A 12012-nucleotide genomic window follows, 5' to 3' on the forward strand; every position below is an offset into this window, starting at 1 on the left:
CCACAGAGCCAGCAGTCAAGACTAGTCCTGGCAGCCCATCACACACTTTCATAGAATCATAGAATAGTTTGGGTTGGAAGGAACCTTTAAGGGTCATCTAATCCAACGCCCCTGCAACGAGCAGGGACATCTTCAACTAGATCAAGTTGCTAAGAGCCCCATCCAACCTGGCTTTGAACACCTCCAGGGATGGGGCATCTACCACCTCTCTGGGCAGCCTGTTCCAGTGTCTCACCACCCTCATTGTAAAAAATTTCTTCCGTCTAGTCTAAATCTTCCCTCTTTCAGTTTAAAGCCATTACCCCTTGTCCTATCACAACAGGCCCTGCTAAAAAGTTTGTCCCCATCTTTCTTATAAGCCCCCTTTAAATACTGAGAGGCCACAATAAGGTCTCCCGGAACCTTCTCTTCTCCAGGTTGAGCAACCCCAACTCTCTCAGCCTGTCCTCACAGGAGAGGTGGTCTATCCCTCTGATCATTTTTGTGACCTCCTCTGGACCTGCTGCAACAGGTCCATGCCTTTCCTATGCTGGGGACTCCAGAGCTGGACACAGAACTCCAGGTGGGGTCTCACGAGAGCGGAGTAGAGGGGGAGAATCACCTCCCTTGACCTGCTGGCCACGCTGCTTTTGATGCAGCCCAGGATATAGTTGGCCTTCTGGGGTGTGAGTGCATATTGTTGACTCATGTCCAGCATATCATCCACCAGTACCCCCAAGTCCTTCTTGGCAGGACTACTCTCATCCTTCATCCCCCAGCCTGTGTCAATACCAGGGGTTGCCCCGACCCAGGTGCAGGACCCTGCACTTGGCCTTGTTGAACCTCCTGAGGTTCACATGGGCGCACTTCTTGAGCTTGTCGAGGTCCCTCTAGATGGCATCCCATCCCTCAGGTGTGTCAAGAGGGAGGAAAGTTAAATATATGGAACACAAATACTGTCCGGGTGCCCCAGGAGCAAGCTCCTTCCTTCGGATGCAGAGTTCAGGTGGGCTCACAGAAGTCCCCTGGTGAGAACTAGGACTTCGTAGCGATTTAGACACACCAAAAGCCACCTGGGGTGGCGCCTCGAGTCCTTCATGTCCATTCCCCCCGGTGAGGGACGCCACCTCCGCCTGGGGCCGGGGGACTGCGGGGCGGGCGGGGCGCGCCCAGGTGCGCCGGGACGGGCGGAGCCTCCGCCGCCGGGCTGCGCAGCCCGCGGAAGGGCCGCCCCGCAGCCATGGGGCAGCGAGAGGCGCTGCCCGCCCGCTCGTCCTGCCGCACCGGTCAGTGCCTGCACGGGCGCGGAGGGGGGAACCGGGAGGCGCGGGGCTGCGCGGCAGGTGCGCGGGGGAACGCGCGGCGCTGGGGAGGGGGAGGGGGCGCGGAAGGCGCGCGGGGGTGCGCGGCGGGGAGGGCGCGGTATGTGCGCGGCGCCGGTTCTGCGGCCCCTCCCGCGCTCCCTCTGCGACTCCTATCGCTATCGCGACTGCAGCCTTCGTCAGACTTTGCTGCGCCGTGAGGTCACGCAGTTGTTTTCCCGGGAGTGCGGCGTCGGGGAGGCTCCTGCCCTTCTTCGACCGAGGTCGCTTCGTGCCTGAACGCTCTTTTCGGCATCTTTTGTGTGCTTTTGTGATGGGGGGGGGGGGGGGTGTGTGTGTCCCTTGCCACTTCCCGGCACATCCTGCTTTTGGCCCCAGTAGCCAGGCCTTGGACAAAGTGGGCTTGGGGTTTCCCAGGTGATGGAGACCGGCATTTCATGTCCCTGCCAGGTGTGAGCTGACCCGTGGGCGCAATAAAAATGGTCAAAGTACATGTCTAATCGGAGCAAATAGTTTTCCAGATGACTTAGGACCAGGATCTTCAGGGGCAGGTTAAAAGCGAAGCTGGCTGTTGCTAACGAACCAGGACTGCAAACCGACAGCGAGTTAAACTTGCTAGAAAGGAATGTGTAGTACCGGGCTGGCTGATCTACCTGACTGAGAGCATATTTAGGTATTGGAGAAAACATTTTTGGATTTAGCTGAATGGTAAAAATACTTTAGAAGTTACAACAGTGCCCGCCTGAGCGCAGACTGGTTTCCTGTTGCTACCGACTTTAAGTCAGAGCTGGGAGAGTTTGTGTCAGCAAGGAGGGGTTCCGCTGACAGGTTCGTGTTTGTTGACATTTGGAAGTGGGAGGTGAAACTCGCTGAGCTACAGAAACTGGGTGCTGAGCAAGCCAGGCGGCCTCAGAGGTTTGTCACCTTCCTCGGTCCTTCCAGGTAGTCTTCAGACTGGTCGCAGTGGGCAATAAAGTTATAGTAATTCCTGGATCAGCCTCCTCCTCCCAGCTCTCGGGTTGTTCTTTGATCAGTGGAGTGACATACCACCTTACATGGAAATGGAACAAATGACACATCTTTTTAAAACTAGAAAAAAGCTTATCAGTGCAATAAATGGAGATCACAGCTATTCAAATCGACTCTTCTCGGCTGGCAGACGGAACAGGCGAAAAATCCAACGTCTCTTTGTAAAAGTGAGCAAAGATGGCATTTCACAAAGGAGAGAAACATCCTGTGGCAGTCACTGAGTGACTTGCTGCAGATTAAACAAGGCGTGATTAAATTTTCATTATTCGATGTTGTAAAGTCTGACGGGGACTGAAAAACTTATGAATCAGTAGAAAAAGTAGTAGTAGTGTCATACGGAAGGGAATAAGCCTGCCGTTCGCCTACAGCTCAATGGAAGTACGCCGTTCACAAAAAGGGGGGGAAGAGAGTTACTTTCTTCACTTTAGAAACCCGACACGCTGATAAAAAGCTGCCTTTACCATTGCAGGTAGTTAGAAGACCATACTTATCAAGAGTCTTTGTCTCAATGCTTTCTTTTAATTAAAGGCAAGAGCTGTTGCTGCTTCTCCCGTAAAGCCTGTAGAAGCTGCGTGGTGGAGGTACAGGTGTCACCGGTCTGGTTTAGCATCCTTAGAAGGCATGGAGAGCCCAGGGATTCATTCACTGGCAACCTCCCTGCTTTTTTGCCTTGCTCTGATGTTGAGTTACCCAAGAGAAACATTTACGCCTAAAGAACTTCTCTGTAATTTTCTTTTATAATTTAATCTTTAATAATTACGTCAAAACTTAAGTGTCTGCAAAATTTTCTTCTTCTGAGACTGTGCTAACACTTTAGGATTTTAAAATACTTTCAGATACAGATGCAAATCCCATTTCCTTTACATTATCCAATTGCAACTTCTAGTAATGATAAGATGGCAGAATACTATCTGCCCTCCACGCTATGCAAAAGTAGTTTTGTGTACTTGTAAATTCTTTAAGATTTCCATCTTCAGCTGCAGAATACGGACATAATGGTCCCCCATCTCATGGGATCATTTTAACAAAGTCTGGTTTAGCAATACAGAACAACTCCTGTTATACAGAAACTCTCTCAGCAAACAAGGAAACGTGAAAATCAAATTAGAACTTCCTGTAGTCTGTTTGTTGCGCAGTATGGCACGGGAAAACTGGGAGCAGGTACTCATTCCAGTTCCTTACTTGTAACAGGTGGTGTCTCCCAGTGTTAATATCAGCAGTGTCAGCTGCAAATGAAGGTATGATATCAAATTTCGTACTGCTTTCAGTACTTTTTGATATTTTAAATAGCCCTTCCTAAACAGTATTAGGTGAATTATTCAAGGCTGCTTATTGTTAATTGTGCAGTGAAGTACTTTTGACAGAACGTTCATCTTTCCAGAGCTTAGGTATGAACAGACACAGAGGCACATCCTTTTTACCAAGCGTTTTGGTGTTTTCCTAGTGTTTTTTTCAGTTGGGTGAAAAGAAGAAAAAAAAAAAAAAAAAGTGAGCGTATTACTGATGGTGCCACTCAGCAGAATGAATCATTCATGTGTCATTTTAATTACAGGGGAAGCACGGAAAGCGAAATTATTTGTTGCATCCAGTGCTTTATATGAATCACAATGGACTGAGCTTCTGTACATCAGCTGTTTTGTATTTTAACATGTCTTCACCACAAAACCTTTCTTTCCAAAAAGGTTGTCCTCCAGAGCTATTCCAGACTAGATTCTCAGATCCACCGCAGCCTACCATGAGAAACGGTGAAACCGTCAGCCCTGTTGCAGCATTCCTGCCTGACCCCTGCTGCCCCATGCAAAATAACCACTCCTTTCATTCTTGGAAATACAATGCCTCTTCTTCCTTTAAAAACCACATGTAGGCTGATGGCAATGGCGTCATTCCCACAGGCTGTCGTGACAGTGATGCTGATAAGGCTTGGCTGGTGGAGAGCGTGAAGCTTCACTTTGAGCAGCCTGGTCTAGTGGGAGGTGTCCCTGCCCATGGCAGGGGCGTTGGAAGTAGGTGATCTTTAAGGTCCCTTCCAACCCAAACCATTCTGTGATTCAGTCTTAGCTCAGGGTCAGCCGGCTCTGCAGCTGGGTCGCAGGGGTAGCCAGGGGGACTGTCCCCTGCAGGCCGTGGTCTTCCTCCAGCTAGGCGTTGTCGAGGTTGGATGAAAATTGCTCTGAGGTGTAACGAGGCCTCCACCTCAAAATTTTACGAGTGGCTAAAGTAGATCTGCCTCACACTGAACAACTTTAATAAAGCGTATTTGTGCCCACATGCAGTAAGGGTTTGCTCCTTATATAGATATTTCTTTTTATTTGTCGTTTCCAAATCTCAGCAGAAGCCTGGAATAACAGCAGGTTTACTCTAGCAGGCAAAGTCTGGAATAAGGAATTTGTCTATGTGTTTGTATTTTTGGGGATGTGGTCTCTGCACAGCACAAAAGCAGCCTTTCTTTGTGAGATTTCAGGTTAGCTCATACAATTCAGTTAGAATTTTACATTGAAGATAATATTTTAATGTTGCGTGCCTTGGTATTGGCTTCATCGCTTGACTGAGCCAATGTAGTGAAAAAAAAAATTTAAAAAAAAAAAAAGGTACGCACCTGTGAATTAGAGGGGTGGGTAATGACCTGGGACAGCATCGGGTATGTTATGTGGATTTTGTGGATTATTTGCACCATCAGAAATGGCAAGTGCTCTAGGAAGACATGGAAAAGAGTAAGCAGAGCGAGGACGGGGCTCCCCCAGAGCCATGCCTGGTTCATGAATCACTTGTCCTCCTTTTTCTCCTCCCAGGGGCCGTGCTCTCTTTCACTTGCCATGACTCCTGCCAAGCATGGTGCCAGATCATCAACGTCTCTGAATCACGCTCTTCTCTCCTCGCCTCGATGGACGGGACTCTCAATGAAACGAACTGGAGCATTTCCACCTCTGCTGGAAGCAAATATCGCCTCTACGTTGGCTTGGCTTTGGCGATAAGTTCCAGTATCTTTATTGGTTCTAGTTTCATACTGAAGAAGAAAGGACTTTTGAAACTGGCAGAGAAAGGAGTGCCCCGAGCTGGTAAGCGCTGGTGCCTGCCTCGCCCCTGCTCCTGGGGACACAAACGCCTCTTAGAACTTGGCAAAATCAAGGTTCAACTCACAGATCACACATTTAAAACCGTTACAGTTGGAAAACTGACGTACTTTAATAGCAATCCGAAGTTCTATCTTGGCTAGGGATGGAAATACAGTATTATTTCTCTGCGTGTGATTACAGGGCCTGGGATTTCAGAATTCCTAGGGCTGTGGGGGCAGCGCTGGGTATTAAATCTAGTAAGTTGTTGATGTTTCCTGCCTGACAGCAGTTAGATACCAAATAAAATTCTCCATTCATCCTACCCTTCAAAATGCCTTTCTCTCTCTTTTTTTTCCGTCTTTTTTCCCCCTCATTTGAGATGGAAAGTCTTAAAATGGTAACTAGGTTTAGGATTATTTTTTTTTTAAAAGGAAGTGCAATGAGCTGTAGAAAGGATACCCATTACCAAAGTTTCTAGAGTTAGTACAACTATTCTTTCATCAAAGTCAACAGATGAAGATCTAGAAAAAGGCCTGTTGGACAAATTCCATCATTCCCTTTGCATAGATTTAAATATATAGCATTAGCAGTTTTTATGTTGTTTGTTGTGTTTATTGCAGTATACTGTTCCAGAGAATTCGGTTATTTGAAACAAATGTGTTAGTGCATGTTCAATATATTTACATTTTATGTCAAAAAAAAAAAAGCATTCGGTGGTATTTTTCTTTCTAATTTCTCTCAATTTAACGTATAAGCAGAGTCAAAATGCAGCTGACTCTGTATGAATATATTGGATCTGACCTGGGGAAGCCCTTCGAAGCATTTCTTAAGCTTGCTAACAACCTTCATGGACATTTTACTTTTGCTTGGAAATTTCCCTTTTGTCAAATACCACTTTTCAGAAGTCCAAGCCACAATGCAGTAGAGCTATTGTCATTAAAAATGACAGTCAAAATCAAACAAAAAATTCTTCATGCCACATGCAGATAACATGCTCTTTCAGTACTTTATATGGCTAGGGGCAAACGTGAAGCTGTGGTTTAGTTTATTATAATAAGGTGATCACTTTCTTCTAAGATTATTTTTTCCACTTTCAGGACAGGGTGGATATTCTTATTTGAAGGAATGGCTGTGGTGGGCTGGACTGCTTTCAAGTAAGTCACCTCTTTCCTCCCAACCTATAATGTGAATGTTACATAAAGCAGATTGTTTTAAACAGATTTATTCCCTGATTTTTCACTCCCCTCACTTTAAAGAAATGCGTCTGCAATCTCCGTTATGACAGAAGCTGGTTTGATATCCTGTCTCTCAAATACTGTGTTTGCTTTTTGCAGAATAACAACTTTTTCTTTAATATCCAGTCAAAAGCAATGGGATTGAATCTGTCCAGCTTCTAGGAGTATTTAGGGGAAAAGTCATAGAATTCTTAGGGTTGGAAGGGACCTTAAAGATCATCTAGTTCCAACCCCCCTGCCATGGGCAGGGACACCTCCCACTAGATCAGGTTGCTCAGAGCCCCATCCAGCCTGGCCTTGAACACCTCCAGGGATGGGGCTTTCACCACCTCTCTGGGCAACCTGTTCCAGTGTCTCACCACCCTCATGGTGAAGAACCTCTTCCTAACGTCCAGTCTGAATCGACCCATCTCTAGTTTTAATCCATTCCCTCTAGTCCTACCATTACCCGACATCCTAAAAAGTCCCTCACCATCTTTCTTGTAGGCCCCCTTAAGATACTGGTAGGCCACTATAAGGTCTCCTCGGAGCTGCCTTTTCTCCAGACTGAACAACCCCAACTCCCTCAGTCTGTCCTCATAATAGGAGAGGTGCTCCAGCCCTCTGATCATACTCATCGCCCTTCTCTGGACACATTCGAGCACGTCCATATCTTTCTTGTAGTAGGGGCTCCAGAATTGGATGCAGTACTCCAGGTGGGGTCTCACGAGAGTGGAGTAGAGGGGGAGAATCACCTCCCTTGACCTGCTGGCCATGATTTTCCTGATGCAGCCCAGGATACGATTGGCTTTCTGGGCTGCTAGTGCACACTGACAGCTCATGTTGAGCCACTCCTCCACCAGCACCCCCAAGTCCTTGTCTTCAGGGCTGCTCTCAAGCCAGTCGCAGCCCAGCCTATATCGGTGCTTGGGATTGCCCCGACCCAGATGGAGGACCTCGCACTTGGTCTTGTTGAACTTCAGAAAAGTATTTAACTTTCTTCAGCCTTTGTGATGTCCAGAGGAGGTTAGATAATTTTGAAAGGAAAACTTGCTTATATAGTGTAGAAAAAAGATTTTTGTTTATATTGCCTATCATACAAAACATGTATATTGATGTTCCATTTATTCCTCCCCGTCACCTCAACCTGATCCAAATGTTCTTTCTTCTGCAGTGGGATTAGGAGAAGCTGCAAACTTTGCTGCTTACGCCTTTGCACCTGCAACCTTAGTTACCCCCTTGGGTGCACTGAGTGTTCTCATAAGGTTAGTACAAGCTGGGGGCAAACCCTGACAGATGAACCGTTCACTGCGTGAGGGGAAAATACTGTCTTTGGCTGAAAGTAGAGAATTTTACTAAGAAAACCGAAAAGCAATATATGGACAAAAAAATGCTTTTTCTTCCTTGGTGGAAAGGTCCTGTTCTTATTTAGAACTGAATTTTCTGGGTAGGGGGAATGAGAAGTCTTGTTCCAAAGACTAGTAAATGCTTTCCCAACAGCCTTCCACCTATATTATAAAGTATTTCTTATCAGCATATACCAGGTATACTGCTGATGCACGGTGGTAGAAGGCTGTAATTAATCTCTTCCTAGAAAACTGAAGGTTTCTTCAGGAGTCTTATCCTGGTCTTTAGTTTTGAAAAAGACTTCAAAAGAAAATACAGTATTTCCCTGTTAAAATGTTTTCAAAAACATTTATTTTTTTATAGGAGCATAATTTCATATTAAGGCACACTTAGTAAGCATTTTGGGTTTGTTGGGTCTTTTCCAAGTCCTTCTGGAAAGACAGGAAAGAGAACTCTAGCTTTTTTAATATCCACAGTTAAAATTTGTGGTGGTTTTGCAATACGAATGCCCTTCGTATTATTTCCGATGTATGAAGAAACAAATACTTTCCAAGTACTTAAGCACATGCATTAAATATGGCTATCACAGAAGCAGAAGAGATATGGATTACGCTTACAATGAAAGGTCTGGGAAATAATTTAGTAGCAAAATGGAATTACTGTATTTTAAATGTAAAACTCGGGTCTTAAAAATAAGAGTATACTACATGAAACGTTGCATTTCAAACCAACCCGGGCTGTGTATTTATTTATTTTTTTAAGATGCTTGTAGTAATCTAACTGCTAAAAATGCAGCTGTTCTGCTGTAGCAAAACCAGTGTAACTCTGTCACCTACAGATGTGCTGGGATCGGCGCGTAGGTAGATGCAGACTAACTGTCTGCCTGGCTGCTGCTTTGTGAGACAGCCTGAGTTTTAAGGTCCTCACCTTTGATGTGGATAGCAATCTTTCCAATTTTCGTGAAACAGAGAGGTTGTGAGAACTTCATGTCAGTGAGCTCGTTACCCTTGTGCGAAAAAAAAAATAGCTGTAATTTGATCAGTGGGTTGAAAAACTATTTGTGAGGGCACCCACACCCTGTTAAGCCTGTGTCTGTGCCTAAGGTTGTGCTCTAGCTGGCTGATTGTGGGTCCTTTGAGGTAGCCTCATTTGGGCCATGATGTTATCCTTAGGTTAAATCTTGAAGCCCTTGGAGAGCCCTGGGTCAGCCCTCTTCAAAGGGGGAGATGTGCCTTCTCTGTGTTTTTGGGGGAGTCCTGGCAAGCCAGGCAGAAACTGTGCCAGGGTGGGAGAGCCTGAGGAGGGATGAGGAACGGTTTCCAAAACTTGTGTGCATTGGTTCTAATGGCAACTGGAGTGCTTTAAACCTTTTTTGGAAGAAAGTAACAGCTCCTGTGGTCGATCTACAGGTGTGTGAGAGTGCATGCCCCTGACCGAAGCAATTAGCAGTGAGAAGTTCCTTGAGCAATTGGGACCTTTTACAACCCAGAAGGGAGGGATCAGGGTTACTAACCCATCCCTAAAACCTGACCTGACCCTCATGGTCCTGGCCAGCCTTCTTGCAAAACTTAAAATTTGATTGTTTCAGGGTGGTTTCCCGTATATCCAAATTCAGAAGGGTTTTTGAATTACTATCATGTTACACAGATGAATTTTAAATATCTCGCATGGATGGTGTAGACTGAACCTTTTATTTATATTTTGCCAAACAGTGCTATATTGTCATCCTATTTTTTAAATGAGAAGCTGAATATTCATGGGAAGCTGGGCTGTGTACTAAGCATTTTGGGGTCAACCGTCATGGTTATTCATGCCCCTGAGGAGGAGGAGGTCACCTCGCTGGACGAGATGGAAAGCAAGCTGCAAGATCCAGGTCTGTATGCAATCGTAGTGAACTTGTGCTACAGTTCATAGAGAAGCGTTCAGGATGCTGAATAACTTTTAGCATGTACTTGGACATAGTCTGGTATTTTCTCTCACGTCCATTACTGTTCTTCCTCTTCCTGTTTCTTACAGTGTTTGTTACGTTTGCGGTCCTCCTAACAGTTGTTGCCCTTGTGCTGATTTTTATCGTGGCTCCAAGGAAAGGTCAGACAAATATACTGATCTACATTTTAATTTGCTCACTCATTGGTGCCTTCTCTGTCTCGTCTGTGAAAGGCCTGGGCATTGCCATTAAAGAATTGCTGCAGTGGAAGCCGGTTTATCGACGTCCATTGGTTTACGTTTTGGTGGGCATCTTGGTGCTCTCAGTCAGCACTCAGATCAACTATCTCAACAAAGCCTTGGACGTGTTCAATACATCTCTAGTGACACCTATTTATTACGTGTGTTTCACCACGACAGTTGTGACGTGCTCCATCATCCTATTCAAGGAGTGGAGTAGTATGGACCTGGGTGATATCATTGGAACCCTGAGTGGATTCTGCAGTATCATCATAGGCATTTTTCTATTGCACGCTTTCAAAAATACTGATATCACCTGGCGCCAGCTGATGTCTGCTGTTGCCAAAGAACCATCATTACCACACCGTGAATGCGAAACCTGTCACACTTTACTGGAGAGCATGGAAGACCCAGCTTTGGCATACGAGGAGGAGAATGTTGCATTCAGTTAATGAAACTCTAAAGTGGTGTTCATCATCGAAGCGTCATGAATTGCAGACGCAGCCCACCTGTGTCTACCAGAATGCTGCTCTTTTCTGCAATCCTCTGGACAACTGTCTGTAAGGCCAGTTAAGTGTGGGCCACTTCTCTGTGCCAGCTGTTGGTAGTAATGAATGAAAATGCTCAGTAATTAACATGAGAGACGGAAACCTGGTGGTGATTGTATGTCAGGCAATGAACAACCTTGTCCTTTTTTGTTTTTTTTATGCAGCATCTCCTATTGGAGAATTTTGGGAGAAAATATTGGCCTTTGTAAGCTATATTTACAAAGGACCATTTTGCCATCGTGATAAAAGGTAATCCTTACTGAAGTGACAAGCGCTCTGCTCTTATCTTCGTGATGGCCTTAGTATTTCAGGCTTTCTTTGTATTTTTATAGTTTATTGCCAAGCAAACTTGTAGATAGTCTACCTGAAGGATGTTCATGGGAGATATAATATGAAGAAAATATTGTTTAATGCGCTTAGCTTTCAATATAAAATTTTATGCAAGTTTTTTTTCATTTTTCACGACCCACTAATGAATCTCAAAGCCAACAAAAAATTGTAGTTCTTGGTAGCCATTCTCCTTCAAAATTCACTTTTTAACAGCAAAGTCTTAGCTTTTCTACCTTAGGAGTTCTGAATGGATTGCAAATCCCCAGATGTGCATGTACCTCTTTATTTCAAAATTATCACCAAGTTACATTTTAAGGAAGAGCACATTCATTAGAGGCCTGAACACTGTTGCTGTTCGCTTAAAAAAATTGCATAAAATAAAAGAATAAATTATTTGAAGTCAGAAAAAACCTGAAATGTGCATTTAAGAATTTCCACTCTGTTTTATACTACTTTGAGGCTTAAGAAGGGACTTTACTTATTTCCATACTTTTTCCTAATATTGACATCTGTTCATCAAAAGCCATTTAGGCTTTTCAAAATTTTTTCCTTGTTTTCCAGAAAGATATCAGTGTTTTTTAATAGCAAAACAGTCCTGTTATTTTATATTCCGTTATAAAACCAAAATCCATTTTCCAATCTATGCGCTATTTCTAATGCCAGGTGAAGGAAGGGCTGTAAACAAGGGGTGAGAAACTTCAAAACATCTTTTGTTGTAGTTTAGCCTTTTCATCTTTTCTAAAAATGAGTGTTTACCTCTATTAGATGTTTTAGCTATTAATCTACCGTAGGCCTGCAGATTAGTATCTGTACCACAGCACGCTCGTCAGTTGTGGTCACTGATCTTTATCTCCCCAAAACAGCTTGCGCAGTCCATGGTTTACTCATTACAATGCCCTTTGCTGGCACTTTGTGAGCAAGAATGTACCTTCGGCAATCAGATGTGCGGGTCGTGACGAGCTCATCAGAAAGGTAGTATTTCCGATTCTTGGGTTTTTAAAGTGTGAGTCCAGAACCTTTGCCA

At 44.7% G+C, this 12012-nt stretch overlaps 1 protein-coding gene across 2 annotated transcripts; it reads left to right on the forward strand.

Moving 5' to 3' along the window:
• Positions 1-1219: 1219 nt before the first annotated feature.
• Positions 1220-11831, forward strand: NIPAL1 (NIPA like domain containing 1). 2 transcript variants are annotated; one of them, XM_074589260.1, is made up of 6 exons: positions 1220-1265; positions 5120-5386; positions 6481-6537; positions 7772-7862; positions 9657-9817; positions 9961-11831. In XM_074589260.1, exons 1-6 carry the CDS (start codon positions 1220-1222, stop codon positions 10560-10562), a joined length of 1224 nt encoding a protein of 407 aa, XP_074445361.1. In that variant the 3' UTR covers positions 10563-11831. The 2 variants fall into 2 exon arrangements, with proteins under 2 accessions (XP_074445361.1, XP_074445360.1); XM_074589259.1 differs by lacking the exon at positions 1220-1265 and having other exon boundaries at positions 4515-5386.
• The last annotated feature ends 181 nt before the right edge of the window (positions 11832-12012 follow it).

Source organism: Larus michahellis, chromosome 5 (genome assembly GCF_964199755.1).
Source record: "Larus michahellis chromosome 5, bLarMic1.1, whole genome shotgun sequence".
Classification (NCBI taxonomy): Eukaryota; Metazoa; Chordata; class Aves; order Charadriiformes; family Laridae; genus Larus; species Larus michahellis.